This window comes from Entelurus aequoreus, linkage group LG08 (assembly GCF_033978785.1).
Source record: "Entelurus aequoreus isolate RoL-2023_Sb linkage group LG08, RoL_Eaeq_v1.1, whole genome shotgun sequence".
Classification (NCBI taxonomy): Eukaryota; Metazoa; Chordata; class Actinopteri; order Syngnathiformes; family Syngnathidae; genus Entelurus; species Entelurus aequoreus.
Window position 1 is genome coordinate 67,341,095 of NC_084738.1, and position 20,467 is coordinate 67,361,561.

The 20,467-nt window shown below is 35.2% G+C and overlaps 2 protein-coding genes across 4 annotated transcripts in view; one reads left to right on the plus strand and one right to left on the minus strand.

The window, feature by feature from the left end:
• Positions 1 to 20,467, minus strand: part of si:ch211-243g18.2 (uncharacterized protein LOC559906 homolog) — a 237,527-nt gene that overhangs the window by 173,894 nt on the left and 43,166 nt on the right. The window lies entirely within an intron of this gene.
• mrrf (mitochondrial ribosome recycling factor) overlaps positions 1 to 20,467 on the plus strand; it is a 45,317-nt gene that overhangs the window by 7,110 nt on the left and 17,740 nt on the right. For all 3 annotated transcript variants that reach the window (XM_062057135.1, XM_062057136.1, XM_062057137.1), the window contains 3 exons: positions 3,290 to 3,456; positions 3,527 to 3,679; positions 11,635 to 11,753. In XM_062057135.1, coding sequence (XP_061913119.1) covers positions 3,294 to 3,456; positions 3,527 to 3,679; positions 11,635 to 11,753 — 435 coding nt within the window. In that variant the 5' untranslated portion in view covers positions 3,290 to 3,293. The remainder of the gene's footprint in view (positions 1 to 3,289; positions 3,457 to 3,526; positions 3,680 to 11,634; positions 11,754 to 20,467) is intronic.

Here is a 20,467-nt window from a genome sequence, read left to right on the forward strand (position 1 = left end):
TGAGCGAGGAAGTTGACATTTTTGTAAGACAAAAAGTGGAATAGAAGACCTTCAGCGATGGTGGAGGTCTGCCTGAAGTCCTAGGAATAACATGCTAGTGAGAAATGTCTTGTGGTTTTAAGCTGAAGGCTTGCCAGGGACTTCTTCACACCACTGACAATGAAAGAGTGTGTGTGCCTTTTGTTACTCCACAAGTGTGTCTGTACCTGTCACCTTCATCAAGGTGGGAGGTGGCGAGTCCAGGACAAAGGAGGGAAGGGGGTAGGGATGGTGGTGTTCTTAGGCGGGTACAAGATGGATGTCACCTCCTACTGGCTGATATGTGCCATGACCACAGTCTGCGTAACAATAACACATAAGAGAAACATTCTAACATGGCCGACATACTAAAGATTCAGAGAATTATTTTATTTTGACTAAACCATCATTATAAAATCTCAGTAGACATCTTATTTTCTTTTTTTTTTTTTCAAAATTGGAATTAAATCAGTGTTGATTTGTTTTTATCATAACTTTAGTTTGTGTGTTTATTTATATATATATATATATATATATATATATATATATATATATATATATATATATATATATATATATATATATATATATATATATATATATATATATGTATATGTATATATATATATGTATATGTATGTATATATATATATACATATATATGTATGTATGGATGTATACACACATATATACATACATACATTTTTACATATTTATATACATATATACAGTGTTGGGACTAACGCGTTACAAAGTAACGCGTTACTGTAACGCCGTTAGTTTCGGCGGTAACTAGTAATCTAACGCGTTATTTTTTATATTCAGTAACTCAGTTACTGTTACTGCATGATGCGTTACTGCGTTATTTTACGTTATTTTTTATGTAGTATCGGCTAGAAACTGAAGATCTGAGTGTGTTTTGTGGCAGCACTGCGGTGGAAAATAAGAGGCGTACGTGCTTTGTGTGGGTGGGGGCTTGGGGGACTCCCATACCGTAGTTGAGGAGCGCAGGGGAGACGTTCCTTCGGGGCTAACAACCTTCACTTTACCCGGAAGTGGGTCTTTACAGCTGAGGGTGAATGACGAGGCCGGCGGTTTGTTGCAACTTTGTGACTTTATTGGACGCAGCCCTCCACCAAGCTAGAGAGAGCACCAGCAAGCACTCACTGTCGCCGGTCGCTCACTTCTCTCGCCCACTCACTCACTGACGTCATTCACCTCACACGCTGTCATATCTTAAAGGGCCACACACACTCACACACACATAAACGCTACTATCATAACAACTAACAAGACATCAAGGCGAAGCCAAGAGTCGATTTTTTTAACAAGGAGAAATTCTCAATACTTTTCTTTTGTCGAGCACAAAGAAAATAACATTTTAGTTAAATGTAAGTTGTGTCTTGGATCAAATATCCTATCTACTTCAAGTTCAAGTTAAAGTGCCATTATGTTGCAGCTATTTAAAATAGTTTTGTCAATTTGTTCTGGCCAGAAACAAATTGGCCTTTGAAACATATCTTTGTCTTTGTGTGTTGTATGTAGACCACATTGTTTGTGTGTTGTATGTAGACCACATTGTTTGTGTGTTGTATGTAGAGCACATTGTTTGTGTGTTGTATGTAGAGCGCATTGTTTGTGTGTTGTATGTAGAGCACATTGCTTAGCAGAGTTCAGTGATGCAAATGCATGTCAAGTTGATCAACACATTGTATTATTCTCCAGTGCAATAACAGTACTGAAATTAAGGCTAAAGGGCATTAATGGGAGCTTTTAAAAAAGAAAAGAAAAAAAGAAGTAACTAAATAGTTACTTTTCAAAGTAACGCATTACTTTTTGGTGTAAGTAACTGAGTTACTTTTGAAATGAAGTAACTATAACTCATTACTGGTTTTCAGTAACTAACCCAACACTGCATATATATGTGTATATATATATGAGTGTTTGTATATATGTATACAGTATATGTGTGTGTGTATATATATATATATATATATATATATATATATATATATATATATATATATATATATATATATATATATATATATATATATATATATATATATATATATATATATATATATATATATATATATATATATATATATATATATTATTTGTATATATGTACTTAACAAAAAAAGGTGAAATAACTGAAAACATGTTTTATATTCTAGTTTCTTCAAAATAGCCACCCTTTGCTCTGATTACTTTTTTGCACACTTTTGGCATTCTCTCCATGAACTTCAAGCACACCTGTGAAGACATATATATATATATATATATTTGTGTGTGTGTGTGTGTATATATATATATATATATACACACACACATATATATATATATATATATATATATATATATATATATATATATATATATATATATATATATATATATACACACACATAAACATATATACTTAGTAGACCTGATTTCTATATGATCGGTATAGATCTGATAGCTCAGTTACAGTTCTTGTTATTACCAAATCTGTGTTATATGTGTTTTATGTTGCACGATTGCACCAAGAAAAATTCCTAGTTTGTGAACCCGTTCTCAAACAATGGCAATAAAACTATTCTGATTCTGATTCTGATTCTGATAAGGTTGTTTTCTCTTGCATTTTGAGCTAATCTACAATTTAGACATTTTTTATTTTTTAAGTACAAAAATATTCAATATAAAATGTATTTATATATTTTCTAAATTATCTTTATATACATTATTTGTGTGTGTGTGTGTGTGTGTGTGTGTGTGTGTGTGTGTGTGTGTGTGTATATATATATATATATATATATATATATATATATATATATATATATATATATATATATATATATATATTTAATTATTTCTACTTAGGTATTTGTATTAATTCATAAATACATGAATAATAACAATACAGATTACGTACAGTAATATTTAAAATGGATGTAAATAAATGTGTTCAAATGTTGTGCAAAAGTGTACAAAAACAAAATGGAAAATCCCACTTAATGTCAAATCAATCGGTTGTCTTATTTGCATAATTGTTCATATGCATGCACTATTTTGATGAATGAAAATGAAAAATATGTTTAGATGTGTTGATGAGCAGAGTTACGATGCATATCGCCATCTACTGTATGGAGTAGTGACGACAGACAGTCCCATTATAATGTGCTTAAAAGGTAGCGGCAAACGTATTGGCGCTGGACCGCCACATGTTGTCATTTCCAGTGCCTATGTATGATGATAATAATATTGTAGATATGTGTATGTTTAGTCTCATGGCGGCCAATGGTCTGATCCGACTCCGCCCCCTGCTGTGTGGCACCCTGGTGCGAGTGCTCGGGTGTCCCACCAGGGTGGACCCCACATCCTGGCTCCCCGGCGCCCCCTGCCTCCCCGCTGCTGCACGCGCTCGACTCTACGCCACCAAGAAGGCTAAAGGTAAGAACCATCGCGCACTTGAGTCCGTTCCGCTCTCCACGATTGACTTCCTTTCCCTCCTCCCCCCCAGCCAAGACCAAGGGACAGTCCTCCAAAGTGAACATCAGCGCCGCCCTGGTGGAGAACATCATCAGTCTGGAGGAAGTGAAGGCGGACATGACGGGGGTTCTGAGCACGCTCAAAGACGACTTCACACGCAACCTGGGCATCCGAACCTCACCAGGTATGACTCTGGCTCCATCTTGTTTGTGTCAAGCAGGCCAGCACATGGCCTTACCTTGACCCCCAGCTTGACCCTACTACATCCAGGTCACGACCTGCTGCCCCGTGCCCTGGAGGCTTAGGGATGGGGGTGGATGGGAGGTGAAATGGAAAGTCTGGTGCACAGGTGTCAAACCTAAGGCCCGTCAGCCACTTTTACACTGCCATTTTCTTTTTATTTGGCACCTTTTAGCCACCACTTGCTTCACTGACCTGCTCAGTGGCCTAGCGGTTAGTGTCCTCGCCCTGAGATGGGTAGGTCGTGAGTTCAATACCAAAGACTATAAAAATGGGAGCCATTACCTCCCTGCTTGGCACTCAGCATCAATGGTTGGAATTGGGGGTTAAATCACCAAAAATGATTCCCGCGCGCAGCCACCGCTGCTGCTCACTGCTCCCCTCACCTCCCAGGGGGTGAACAAGGGGAATGGGTCAAATGCAGAGGACACATTTCACCAATCATGACAATCATTGGTACCTTAACTTTTAATAACATTTTTCTTTTACCTTTTATTAACTTCTTTTACCTTTTATGTACCTTATTTGACAACTGATTTACGGTACTTGTGTTACTTTTTATTCACTTTTAACTTTTATATTCTTTCTTTTACCTTTTATCTACCTTCTTTTACCTTCATATTGACTTTCATTGACCTTTATTTACCCCTTATTTACTCATATTACCTTTATGTTACTTTCTTTACACTTTTTGTACCTTCTTTTACCTTTTTATTTACCTTCTTTCACCATTTATTTACCTATTTTACCTTGCATGTACCTTTTTATTTACAGCCAATGTACCTTCTTTTATCATTCATTACCTTTTACCTTCTATATATCTTTTAATTAACTTATTTTACCTTCCTGTACTTTCTATTTAATTATTTTACCTTTTATTTGCCCTTTTTAAACCTTATTTGACCCTGTATTTACTTATTTTACCTCTGTTTACCTTTCACCTTCTTCTACCTTCCATTCAACTTGTTTTACCCTCTTTTACGCGCTCCCTACTTTCCCATTATCTGGACTAATCGTAGCAACAACATTTAAATCCAATATTTTTTTTCATTGTTGTTCTTTTTAAACACAGCTAAATATCCTACCTTTCAAAAAGCCACCACCTCCCAGGGGGTGAACACGGGGATGGGTCAAATGCAGAGGACAAATTTCACCACACCTAATGTGTGTGTGACAATCATTGCTACTTTAATTTTCACCCCAATATTAGTCCACTTAAATCACTTTGATATTTTTATTAGGTATCCACCCATGTGTTTTTTCAGCGCTTATACCGATTATTAGTAGTCCAGGAGGTAGTAAAATGAATGTAAACATGACTCGTATACGTCAATAAACAGCTGGAAAAGGCTTTCAGTGGTTTTTAACATTATTTACCAGGGAACCTAGGACCAGTAGTGACTTTAGGCCTGATTTTCTTAAGGTTTGCATGTACTAAAACACGTGCATACTTAATAGCATGCGCAATAGGAAGGGGAGTCATATGAAAGGTTACCTGACACATGAAGCGTGACAAATTTGGGGCGTGCGCTCTCCACTTTAGCTGCCAAAGGGCAGTGTTTAATATCTTAGAATGTGTTTTGTTTTGTGGCGATTCTGACTTGGACTGCGGCATCCGTTGCTCTGTACAGTGGCGCTTTCCATCATTTTCAGCAGACGGCGTTGCAAAAATTGCCCCATATCCCCCATATGAATCCCTTACCTACCGTAATTTCCGGACTATAAGCCGCACCTGACTATAAGCCGCACCAGCTAAATTTAGGGGAAAATACAGATTGCTCCATATATAAGCCGCACCCGACTATAAGCCGCAGGGTTTAGATGTGTAATTAGCGTAGTATATAGGGGTTCCTGCTACCACGGAGGGGATTGTCGGGACAGAGATGACTGTTTGGGAACGCAAAGCGTCCCATTTATTAACTATAAATCTTTCAATCATTCAATCAAACTTTCACATCTTTGACATGGCGAACAGCATTCGTGCAGAGTACAAATAATACAACGCTGCAAAGTAATACAAAGTGCTCGCCTGTAGGTTATCAAAATAACCAGCCTACCGGTATATGAAAAGTCAGTCTTTAATCATTGTGTCATCGTCTTCCTCCTGCGTACTAAAACCACCGAAATCCTCTTCGTCTGTGTCGGAGAAGAACAGGCCGTATATAAGCCGCACCCTTGTATAAGCCGCAGGGACCAGAACGAGGGGAAAAAGTAGCGGCTTATAGTCCGGAAATTACGGTACTGTACCAAACGTGTGCAAAGTGGATCGCGTCTGTTTTCGTGAGCAGAATTAGGCGTGCAATCCATTTTGCGTCTCTGTCGACATTAATAGCAACTTGAGGGTTCCAGGTTCGATCCCCGCATCTGCCATCCTAGTCACTGCCGTTGTGTCCTTGGGCAAGACACTTTACCCACCTACTCTCCACAACTTACCTACTCTCACCCAACTTGACTCAAAAGGAAGAAAAGACCAACTTTGGACAAACAGTTAGCAAGTCGACACTCTGCAGAACTGCTTGCTGATATCAGAGCGATATCAATATTGTATCGGGACTCCCTAATTAAGGAAGATTGCTTCCTTATATGGTCAATCTCGCAATGTCCTGTCCTTTTTTTCAACCCCCCGTCCTTCCAAGCTCACATTCATCCTTCATCTTGGTAATGCTCTGGCTTCCCCTCAAACACGGCCAATTAGACAAGAAAGTCGCCGTCCATCTGCCCGCTCCCCGCCTCCGTCCGTCTCCGCGTCCGTCTCCGCCTCGCTCTCCTGTCCAGCTGCACGCTAATCCAGCCAGGCAGCAGGATTTAGGTCTGATGATGATCGGCCTGACGTCACTTTCTCATCTGGCTGTAATCAGGGTTACAAATAACTGTACCACAGTCAGAGATGGTTGCCATGGAAACTTGCATGCAGCATCTAGTTGTTGAAGATATTGGCAGATGTAAACAGTGGACATCGTGATGTACTGAGTCAATACATGTTTCATTTAGTTCCATTTTTTACTTTTATAAGATGAGATTGTAGGTGGCTTTTTGAAAGGTAGGATATTTAGCTGTGTTTAAAAAGAACAACAATGAAAAAAAATATTGGATTGAAATGTTGTTGCTACGATTAGTCCGGATAATGGGAAAATAGGGAGCGCGTAAAAGAGGGTAAAACAAGTTGAATGGAAGGTAGAAGAAGGTGAAAGGTAAACAGAGGTAAAATAAGTAAATACAGGGTCAAATAAGGTTTAAAAAGGGTAAATAAAAGGTAAAAGAATTAGATAGAAAGCAGGGGAAGGTAAAATAAGTTAATTAAAAGGTACATAGAAGGTAAAAGGTAATGAATGATAAAAGAAGGTAGATTGGGTGGAAAAAAAAGGTACATAAAGATAGAATAAGTAAATAAATGGTGAAAGAAGGTAAATAAAAAGGTAAAAGAAGGTAAAACAATTTGTAAAGAAAGTTACATAAAGGTAAAATAAGTAAATAAGGGGTAAATAAAGGTAAATTAGAGTCAATATGAAGGTAAAAGAAGGTAGATAAAAGGTAAAAGAAAGAATATAGAAGTTAAAAGTGAATAAAAAGTAACAGAAGTAAAAAAGTTGTAAAATAAGGTACATAAAAGGTAAAAGAAAACGTTAGTTAAAGTTAAAGTAGCAATGATTGTCACACACACACACTAGGTGTGGTGAAATGTGTCCTCTGCATTTGACCCATCCCCTTGTTCACCCCCTGGGAGGTGAGGGGAGCGGTGAGCAGCAGCGGTAGCCGCGCCCGGGAATCATTTTTTGTGATTTAACCCTCAATTCCAACTCTTGATGCTGAGTGCCAAGCAGGGAGGTAATGGCTCCCATTTTTATAGTCCTTGGTATGACTCGGCCGGGGTTTGAACTCACAACCTACCCATCTCAGGGCGGACACTCTAACCACTAGGCCACTGAGTAACACAAGTAAATAAGTAGTAAAATAAGGTACATAAAAGGTAAAAGAAAAAGGTAAGTAAAAGAAGGTAAAAAACGGTTAAAGAAGGTGAATTAAAAGGTAAAAGAATGTAAATGAAAAAGGTAGATGGAAGGTAAATAAAAGGTAAAAGAATGTAAATTAAAAATGTAAATAAAGATAAATAAAAGGTAAAATAATGTATATAAAGATAAATAAAAGGTAAAAGAATGTAAATAAAGATAAATAAAAGGTAAAAGAATGTAAATAAAAATGTAAATAAAGATAGATAAAAGGTAAAAGAATGTAAATAAAAATGTAAATACAGATAAATAAAAGGTAAAAGAATGTAAATAAAGATAAATAAAAGGTAGAAGAATGTAAATAAAGATAAATACAAGGTCAAATAATGTAAATAAAGATAAATAAAAGGTAGAAGAATGTAAATAAAGATCAATAAAAGGTCAAAGAATGTAAATAAAAATGTAAATAAAGATAAATAAAAGGTAAAATAATGTAAATAAAGATAAATAAAAGGTAAAAGAATGTAAATAAAGATAAATAAAAGGTAAAATAATGTAAATAAAAATGTAAATAAAGATAAATAAAAGCTAAAATAATGTAAATAAAAATGTAAATAAAGCTAAATAAAAGGTAAAAGAATGTAAATAAAGATAAATAAAAGGTAAAAGAATGTAAATAAAAATGTAAAGATAAATAAAAGGTAAAAGAATGTAAACAAAGATAAATAAAAGGTAAAAGAATGTAAATAAAGATAAATAAAAGGTAAAAGAATGTAAATAAAAATGTAAAGATAAATAAAAGGTAAAAGAATGTAAATAAAGATAAATAAAAGGTAAAAGAATTTAAATAAAGATAAGAGGTAAAAGAATGTATCCTCTCAGGACATTCAATGGATCACATGTTTGTCTTAGAAGACTAAGATGTGTTTGTAATCTCATGTAGAGACAAGAATAATTGTTGTAAGTGGAGGTTTTAGCACATTAGTGATGTGTTCCCCGTCACAGTCCGAGACAAATGGTGTGAGTAAATGCTCACAGATGTGAAGGTGCACACACAGGAACATGAATATGGACACAAATGACCTTTTATCGCCAGCTTTGCACTTCCTCCGCGTCTGACCGCCACTTGCAGCGCCGCCATTCAAACGGTGGTGTGGAGGAAATGAAAAAGGCAGGGATGGAGTGATGGAAGGCAGAGGTGGAAGAGAAGGAAACGTCTGAGGTTAGCCAGATGGAGGAGAAAGTGGGGGCACAGGTCAACACACCTCCAACATGTCCACACTCAAATGTTTGGAGACATGCTATCCAATGGGGAAGTGTCTCTAAACTTTTGTTCACTCTCGCCCTGGACCAGAGCTGTTTAATGTTTTCAAGGCCAGGGACCCCCAAACTGATAAAGGACCCCCTATGTATACCTTCTTATTGCACCATAGTAAGATAAAATCCATTCATGAATTGACCCTATTTTCTGCTTTTTTCCAATGCTTTGCTCCCTGCGGCTTATAAAACGGTGCAGCTAATTTATGAACGTGTCTTCGCTAATGTTTCATATTCAGCAAATAGTTTTCACATTAAACTGACAGAGACACCGAAAATGTGTGTTATCGTTTGTGCGTGAAAATGTGATTTCTGTTTCGTGCCTTGAACCGGAAATATAGCCGTCCATAGCATTTCTACTCGTATGGATCCTTCGTTCATCTCTCCAAGCAACGTTTTACATAATAACCAAAACAATTCTTACTTACTAAACCATCACATGTGTGATGTCTGTAGGAGTGTTTTCATGCATATTTGTACGTGCTATCATAATGTAATGAAGCTAGCATCATTAGCATTAGCTGAGAAGCTAACTCTTTTACGAATGCCTGTTATAAACAAAAAAAAACTGAATTTTACTTTTTCAAATTGCTATTCTTTCTATTCCAGACTGTTGAGACTGAGCTTTCAACCAGAAGTAGAAGTGCCGTTCTGTGTGTGTGTGTGTGTGTGTGTGTGTGTGTGTGTGTGTGTGTGTGTGTGTGTGTGTGTGTGTGTGTGTGTGTGTGTATATATATATATATATATATATATATATATATATATATACATATACATATATATATTTACATATACATATGTATATTTCTTTATATATATATACATATATATGTATATGTATATATATATATGTGTATGTATATATATGTGTATATATATATATATATACATATATATATGTATATATATGTACGTGTGTGTGTGTGTGTATATATATATATATATGTGTATATATATATGGATATATATATATATATATATATGTGTGTGTGTATATATATATATATATGTGTATATATATATGGATATATATATGTGTGTGTATATATATAGATATGTGTATAAATGTGTATATATATGTGTGTGTATATATATATGTATATATATATATATACGGTATGTGTATATATATGTGTATGTATATGTGTATATATATATATATGTATATATATATATATATATATATATATATATATATATATTAGGGGCGTGGGAAAAAATCGATTCAAATTCGAATCGCGATTCTCACGTTGTGCATCGATTCTCATTTTTTAAAGATCGATTTTTTTGTATTTTATTTATTTAAAAAAAAAAAATTTTTTTATTTTTTTTAATGAATCAATCCAACAAAACAATACGCAGCAATACCATAACAATGCAATCCAATTCCAAAAGCAAACCCGACTCAGCAACACTCAGAAGTGCAATAAACAGAGCAATTGAGAGGAGACACAAACACCACACAGAACAAACCAAAAGTAGTGAAACAAAAATGAATATTATCAACAACAGTATCAATATTAGTTACAATTTCAACATAGCAGTTATTAAAAATCCCTCATTGACATTATCATTAGACATTTATAAAAAAGAACAATAGTGTCACAGTAAATAAACTCAAACTCAAACTCAAACAGTGGCTTACACTTGCATCGCATCTCATAAGCTTGACAACACACTGTGTCCAATATTTTCACAAAGATAAAATAAGTCATATTTTTGCTTCATTTAATAGTTCAAACAAATGTTCATTATTGCAATCAGTTGATAAAACATTGTCCTTTACAATTATAAAATATTTTTACTAAAATCTACTACTCTGCTTGCATGTCAGCAGACTGGGGTAGATCCTGCTGAAATCTATGTATTCAATGAATAGACAATCCTTTTCAATCTGGAAAATATCCTTTTTGAATCGAGAATCGTGTTGAATTGAAAAAAAATCGATTTTGAATCGAATCGTGACCCTAAGAAATTCTTGGGGTCACGATTCGATTCAAAATCGATTTTTTTTCAATATCGATTCTTGGCAAGAATCGATATTGAATCGAATTCGTGGGACACCAAAAAGATTCACAGCCCTAATATACTGTATATGTATATATAACTTTATTTGTCGCCATGGAGGCCAGGATTAGTGATTTAGAAGTAGCTAAAACACTGTGGATGGATGTTAGCCGCTAGCTAGCTAGCCATGTCTTAAAGCAGCTCTTCCTGAGGGTGTTTCAGTGTTATAACTTCACCTTTATCTTTACTTTTTGCACCAAAATGCGTCCATTCTCCCTTTTCTGTCTACACACTCTGTCTGCTTGTAAGTACTCTGTGTGTGTGCGCTGCCGAACATGCTCCTCTGCTCGTAAAAACCAGCAGAAAACATGACGTCATGCCCGGGAACCGGTACTTTTCATTGATTCATTAGTACCGCAATACTATACTAGTACTGCACAACCCTAGTGCAGCATTTTAATTGTTCATTTTACTCATGTTTGTTTGACGTTGGGTTGAGGAGGAGGAGTCACGTTCCCGCTATTTGCTTGCCTGACAGAATTGCTATTGCGACATCCAGTGGCCACATTTAGAACAGCAGTCTGTGTACACATGGATACTAACAACGAGCATCTGCACCTGCGTGTAGGAGCTCTGGACCACATCCTGGTGTCCACCCAAGACGGGAAGTTCCCTCTCAACCAGCTGGGCCAGGTCTCCATGAAATCCCCTCAGATGATCCTGGTCAACATGAGCAGCTTCCCTGAGGTAACACAACACAACACAACACAACACAACAACAGACACACACAGGTGGAACCTGTCCATCCCTGACTCTCATTTTCAAAAGCAAACCGGCTGTGCAGGACTGGATGAAGCCTGAACTTAAAGCGTATCGCACACGCTAATTGAGGGATGACTCCAGGGATAAGGAACCTTTGTTGTGCGGTGAAAGATTGCAGGAGAAGTTGTGTTCACAATGTGTGTGTGTACCTCGTCACCCAAGAGGAGATGACCTCATCTCACCCCCAGGATAGGAAGGAATTCATTATTTTCTTTTTAAAAGTCTTTCTTTAGCAACATGACGCTGTGCTAATTAGAGGCTCCTGCTGTCCAGGGCTCCAGTCAAAAGTTCTTTTTTGATTGTTAAATTTGACAATTAAAAGCCATAAAATTTACAAATGTGCAGGAAAAATTGCTCTAATTTGCCTTTAAAAGAAGAGTTTTCGACCTGGCGTTTATAGAAAAAAACAGTTTTTTGGTAGATGTATATATATTGTATATACATTGTGTGTGTATGTGTGCGTGTGTATATATATATATATATATATATATATATATATATATATATATATATATATATATATATATATATATATATATATATATATATATATTTATATATATATATGTGTGTATATATATATATATGTATGTATGTATTATATGCATATATATATGTATATATACACTATATGTATGTATATATATGAATGTATGTATATATATATATATATATGTATGTATATATATATATATATATATATATATGTATGTATGTATGTATGTATGTATGTATGTATGTATGTATGTATGTGTATATATATATATATATATATATGTACATATATATATAAATGTATGTATGTATGTATGTATATATATATATATATATACATATGTATATATATATATATATATATATATATATTATATATATATGTATGTATGTATGTATGTATGTATGTATGTATGTATGTATGTATGTATGTATGTATGTATGTATGTATGTATGTATGTATGTATATGTACACTACCGTTCAAAAGTTTGGGGTCACATTGAAATGTCCTTATTTTTGAAGGAAAAGCACTGTACTTTTCAATGAAGATAACTTTAAAGTAGTCTTAACTTTAAAGAAATACACTCTATACATTGTTAATGTGGTAAATGACTATTCTAGCTGCAAATGTCTGGTTTTTGGTGCAATATCTACAATATCTTTTGGCGGTCCCCAGATCCAGGCTAAAGATCTAGAGGGGACAGAGCCTTTTCCGTTGCCGCCCCTAAGCTCTTGAACAGCCTTCCCCTCCACATTAGGTCAGCCCAGAGCCTGGGGGTCTTCAAAACCCTCCTTAAGACCTACCTCTTCTCGCTGGCCTTCGACCCAAGCTGAGTCCGCCCACTAGGCCACCATTTCTAGTCCCTCCCACCCCTTCGCTTCAGTTGTATTTTTTCAATTTGTCGCACTTTTATTATTATTATTTTTATTCTGCAAATTTTTTAAAACTTTTTATTCGACCCCTTTTACGGTATTGCATTTGCACTATCTTGTTTAGCACATTCATTGTTTATGTTCTTTATTTGTTTTTTGTTTTGCTTAGTTTTTTTTTTGCTCCATGCTTTTTTAACCTGTAAAGCACTTTGGTTCAATCTAAAAGTTGTTGAAAACGTGCTATATAAATAAAGTTGACTTGACTTGACTTGACTAGGTGTATAGAGGCCCATTTCCAGCAACTATCAGTCCAGTGTTCTAATGGTACAATGTGTTTGCTCATTGGCTCAGAAGGCTAATTGATGATTAGAAAACCCTTGTGCAATCATGTTCACACATCTGAAAACAGTTTAGCTCGTTACAGAAGCTACAAAACTGACCTTCCTTTGAGCAGATTGAGTTTCTGGAGCATCACATTTGTGGGGTCAATTAAACGCTCAAAATGGCCAGAAAAAGAGAACTTTCATCTGAAACTCGACAGCTCATTCTTGTTCTTAGAAATGAAGGCTATTCCACAAAATTGTTTGGGTGACCCCAAACTTTTGAACGGTAGTGTATGTATGTATATATATATATGTATGTATGTGTATATATATATATATGTATATAAATATATATCTATATATATATCTATATATGTGTGTATATATGTATGTATATATATATATGTATGTATGTATATGTTAATGTATACAGTATGTACATATATGTCCATATATATATGTATATATATATATATATATATATATATATTAGGGCTGCAACTAACGATTAATTTGATAATCGATTAATCTGTCGATTATTACTTCGATTAATAATCGGATAAAAGAGACAAACTACATTTCTATCCTTTCCAGTATTTTATTGAAAAAAACAGCATACTAGCACCATACTTATTTTGATTATTGTTTCTCAGCTGTTTGTACATGTTGCAGTTTATAAATAAAGGTTCATTTAAAAAAAAAAAAAAAAGCTTCTGCGCATGCGCATAGCATAGATCCAACGAATCGATGACTAAATTAATCGGCAACTATTTTTATAATCAATTTTAATCGATTTTAATCGATTAGTTGTTGCAGCCCTAATATATATATATATATATATATATATATATATATATATATATATATATATATATATATATATATATATATATATATATATATATATATATACACATACATACATACATACATACATACTTATGTGTGTATATTGTGTCTATGTACAGTATATAAATGCACATATACACACATACATATATATACTATTACATACATATATATGTATGTGTGTGTGTGTGTGTGTATATATATATATATATATACTCGTATTTGTTATCCTATTTGTATTCACATTTCCGGTTGATTGTTGTGACATGTAGTACTTAAAGCGTATACACCCCAGGCAGGGTAGCACAATTATGTACTCACATTTTTGTCAGGGTTGTGAATCTTTGGGCACCGAACGATTCCATCTGAACATGATTCCATCTGAACATGATTCCTTGGCTGACCATTCCATTCGACACGATTGTCGATTCAAATGTATTCTGGCAGTGTAAAACTTTCTCATGACAGTTTGCAGGTCAGAAAACTTCTTTCTGGTTGCCTAAAACTGGATTAAAAAAAAACCTGATTCTTACAAAAAAATATTAATAGTAAAAATATGCATATATAAAATTTTTTATTATGAATCTGTTTAGATCAAGGATGAATAAGATTTTTACATTTTTTGGTGCACCCCTAAGTTTTATTATTTCCTCATTTTTATTCTAGTTTTATTGACACTTTTTGTATCCATCGATGCATTACATTTTGTAAATATGGCTAAAATCCTCTTGAAAACAACATTTTTCCTGGTGATGTCACAGCCAAGGCATAATAATAATAATAATAATACCTGGGATTTATATAGCGCTTTTCTAAGTACCCAAAGTCGCTTTACATGTTAAAAACCCATCATTCATTCACACCTGGTGGTGGTAAGCTACTTTCGTAGCCACAGCTGCCCTGGGGTAGACTGACGGAAGCGTGGCTGCCAATTTGCGCCTACGGCCCCTCCGACCACCACCTATCATTCATTCAACATTCATTCACCGGTGTGAGTGGCACCGGGGGCAAGGGTGAAGTGTCCTGCCCAAGGACACAACGGCATGGTAAGAGGCGGGGAGCGAACTTGCAACCCTCAGGTTTCTGACACGGGCGCTCTACCCACTATGCCATGCCGCATGGAATGTTTACAATGAAAACCCCCAAAAAAACATGAAATCATAGCCAATATTCCAGAATAGAGTAATATTTGTATACATTTAAATGCCCTTTTAGTTGTTGATTATACTTGTTTCCTTGATATAATACAAAACAACCCTAAAATGACGAGCCAGTCTTTTGAAGGGTGAACGCTGGCAAGACCCCCCCCCCCCCCCCCCCCCAGCCCCCCAGGTCTGCTAAGTGTTCCTATAACCGCAGACCACCAACAGGCCTCTAATGACGCCCTCCATTACAACACGCCCTCCAATTGTTGGCGTCACCAGCACACCTTCCACATTCTCTCAGCGCGTGTCTTTCATCTCCGCTCTCCGCTTTTCCTTCCAACATATTAACGAGAACCCGACCAGAGAGAGTCCGCTTGGTTTTTATTCCCCCACCCCTCGGCCCCCGGTTCCGGTCATGAGAGCGGAAGCGGCGATGGAGAGCGATCAAACCGAGGTATGGGCCGAATCTATCACCCGGGAGAGAAACAAGAGCCGCAGGAATTAATTCAAGGCACACAAATAATACATTCCTTTAATCTGGCCGCCGTTTCTTTCGTCCCGGTGGAAAACACCAGAAGTCTGAAAAGAAAGGAGAGAACATGCATTTTTTGATGCACCTTTTAAACTCTCTGGAAGGCTCCGCAAAAGGGAGTTTGCACGCAGCCAATTGCCATCTTTCAGCAACACTCTTTTATGATCGCACCCCGATAGCAATGTCACCTTAACCAGGTTACTCTCCTCGCCACCCTGCCTGCCCTGGCACGTGACATGGTGGACACAGGTGGAATAAAAGAGAACCATTCCGGAACGAGCAGAAGGACTCAGAATATTACAAGAGTCACGCCTTCAATACATTTGCAATTTTATATGTGGAAAAATAAGATTTAGGGTCATTAATTTTTGGGAATTTTGCCCATTTTTCCACAATCATTATGAGAGACAAGAACACACCTTTTTGATTTTTTCAAGGATTTTTAAGATGATAAAAAACACTTGCAAGATGTGACTAATGAGTCACCTTCAAAGTCTCTAAAACAACTTTATACACACTGCAAGTATATATAATGTAGTAACAGACACCTTCATAACAATATGTAATATGTACAATATACACACTGCAAGTATATATATAATGTAGTAACAGACACCTTCATAACAATATGTAATATGTACAATATACACACTGCAAGTATATATATAATGTAGTAACAGACACCTTCATAACTATATGTAATATGTACAATATACACACTGCAAGTATATATATAATGTAGTAACAGACACCTTCATAACAATATGTAATATGTACACAATGTAAATGAAGCATTGTTATTATACGTGTTACACAACGTAAATGAAGCATTGTTGACACTTTTTGAATGCGTTTTTAAAGTCATTTAGAGGTAGAATTGATTGCTAACATTAGCTGCATTTTTATGAGAATAAAGTAGTCATTTTATGTGAAAATTTTGTGAGAAAACAAGCAATAAAAAAAAATATATATGTATACGGTTGCAATTTTATGAGGTGAAAAAACTAATATGTAAAAAAATATATATTAATTTGTAAAAGTAGCAGTTTTAGAAGAAAATGCTGTAAAGTTTTATGAGGTAAAGTGTTATTTTTAAAAGAATGAAGTCATAATTCAACAAGACCAAAATATAATATTCTTTATATTCATATAATTGGATTAAAAAAATTAATAACTTTTTAAAGTTTTTTGTAAAATAAAGTCTTAATTTTACAAGAATATAGATGTATTATTCCAGATGTTCTTCTATTTTTATTTTTGGAAAGAATAAAGTTATATTAGATTTATTTTTTTTTCAAGAATAGTCACAAATTTTTCAGGAAAAAAATGGGTGAAATTTTTAGATCTTTAAATTTTTTTTGAAAGTTGTGATTTTATAAGAATAAAGTATCAATTTTATGTAATTAAAAAACAAGTAATTAAAAATTAAATAATTAAAAAAATTATACAGTAATTAAAAAATCATATATATACATACGGTTGGAATTTTATGAGGTGAAAAAACTAATATGTAAGAAAATATATATTTAGGACAATTTGTAAAAGTAGCAGTTTTACAAGAAAATGCTGTAAAGTTTTATGAGGAAAAGTGTTATTTTTAAAATGATTTAACAAGACCAAAATATTATATTCCAAAATATAATATTCTTTATATTTAGATAATGGTGTAAACATTTTTTATAATATTTTAAAGTTTTTTGTAAAATAAAGTCTTAATTTGACAAAAATATAGTGGTATTATTCCAGATGTTGTTATATTTGGAAAGAATAAAGTTATATTGTTAGATAAAACTTTTTCTACGAGAATAGAGTCACACATTTGTCAGAAAAAAAGTGGGTGAAATTTTTAGATCTTAATTTTTTTTTTTAATGTGATTTTATGAGAATAAAGTATCAATTTTATGGGAAAAATGCGTGAGAAAAAAAGTCATTTAAAAAAATATATATATATGATTCCAATTTTATGAGGCTAAAAAAAAAACGTGAAAAAATAATACTAAGGAGAATTAAGTTGTCTTCTGTGTGGGTTCTACTCCAGCTTCCTCCCACCTTCAAAGACATGCACCTGCGGATAGGCCCCTCCCACTTTCAAAGACATGCACCTGGGGATAGGCCCCTCCCACCTCCAAAGACATGCACCTGGGGATATGTTGATTGGCAACACTAAATTGTGTAAATGAGTGTGAATGTTGTCTATCTGTGATGAGGTGGTGACTTGTCCAGGGTGTACCCCGCCTTCCACCCAAATGCAGCTGAGATAGACTCCAGCACCCCCCGCGACCCCGATAGGGACAAGCGGTAGAAAATGGATGGATGGAAGTTGTAAAGGTAGCAGTTTTACAAGAAAATGCTGTAAAATTGTGTGAGGAAAAGTGTTATTTTTAAAAGAATGAAGTCACAATTCAACAAGAGCAAAATATAATATTCTGTGTATACAATAATGGAAAAAAAATCTAACATTTTAAGGTTTTTTTCTCAAAGAAAGTCCTAATTCTACAATAATAAAGTTGTACTATTCCAGATGTTCTTATATTTTTATTTTTATCATAACAAAGTTCACAAATTTGCCAAGTGGACAGAATAAAAAAGTTAATTTTAGAATAATTAAAGGCCTACTAAAAGCCACTACTAGCGACCACGCAGTCTGATAGTTTATATATCAATGATGAAATCTTAACATTGAAACACATGCCAATACGGCCGGGTTAACTTATAAAGTGACATTTTACTTTTCCCGGGAAACTTCCGCTTGAAAACGTCTATGTATGATGACGTATGCGCGTGACGTCAATGGTTGAAGCGGAAGTATTGGGACACATTGTATCCAATACAAAAATCTCTGTTTTCATCGCAAAATTCCACAGTATTCTGGACATCTGTGTTGGTGAATCTTTTGCAATTTGTTTAATGAACAATGAAGACTGCAAAGAAGAAAGCTGTAGGTGGGATCGGTGTATTAGCAGCGGACTATAGCAACACAACCAGGAGCACTTTGAGGATAGCAGACGCGCTAGCCGAACGACCTCACCTTGACTTCCTCCGTCTCCGGGCCGCCAACCGCATCGGTGATCAGATGAAGTCCTTCGTCGTACCGTCGATCGCTGGAACGCAGGTGAGCACGGGTGTTGATGAGCAGATGAGAGCTGGCGTAGGTGCAGAGCTAATGTTTTTAGCATAGCTCTGTCGAGGTCCCGTAGCTAAGTTAGCTTCAATGGCGTCGTTAGCAACAGCATTGTTAAGCTTCGCCAGGCTGGAAAGCATTAACTGTGTATTTACATGTACAGAGTTTGGTAGTATTGTTCATCTTCTGTCTATCCTTCCAGTCAGGGACTTATTTGTTTTGTTTCTATATGCAGTAAAGCCGATGCTATCACGTTAGCTCAGTAGCTAAAGTGCTTCGCCGATGTATTGTCGTGGAGATAAAAGTCACTGTGAATGTCCATTTCGCGTTCTCGACTCTCATTTTCAAGAGGATATAGTATCCGAGGTGGTTTAAAATACAAATCCGTGATCCACAGTAGAAAAAGGAGAGAGTGTGGAATCCAATGAGCCAGCTTGTACCTAAGTTACGGTCAGAGCGAAAAAAGATACGTCCTGCACTACACGCTAGTCCTTCACTCTCACGTTCCTCATCCACGAATCTTTCATCCTCGCTCAAATTAATGGGGTAATCGTCGCTTTCTCAGTCCGAATCTCTCTCGCTGCTGGTGTAAACAATAGGAAAATATGAGCAGTCCTTCCTCCGGTGTCGTCACGCTACTTCCGGTAGGGGCAAGGCTTTTTTTTATCAGAGACCAAAAGTTGCGAACTTTATCGTCGTTGTTCTATACTAAATCCTTTCAGCAAAAATATGGCAATATCGCGAAATGATCAAGTATGACACATAGAATGGATCTGCTATCCCCGTTTAAATAAAAAAAAATCATTTCAGTAGGCCTTTAAGTAACTATTTCACGGGAGCAAAGGTGTAATATTGTGGGGAAAGTGATATTTAGGAGAAAATATGTGGGATAATTACAAAAGAATTGTGAATAAATGAGAATAAAGTTGTAGTATTGTGTGTGTGTGGGTGGGGGGTAGGGATGATGTTTGATAAGGAATTATCGAGTTCGAGTCTATTATCGAATCCTCTTATCGAACCGATTCCTTATCGAGTCCAGATAGGTTGTTGTATATGGAAAAAAACACACAATATTTGGTTTAACAAAAGCTCACATTTATTATATTAGAAAACAATTTAATCTAAAAAAATAAATAAATATTGACTGTTACCCCCATAAAAAAAAATAATAAAATAAAATAAATATTGACTGTTTTTACCCAAAGTATATTAAGTGGGATTTTTCATAAAAACAAATATATACAGTAACACAAAAACAATCTGTCTCTGTGATCACTATAGGTGTATAAATAATAATAT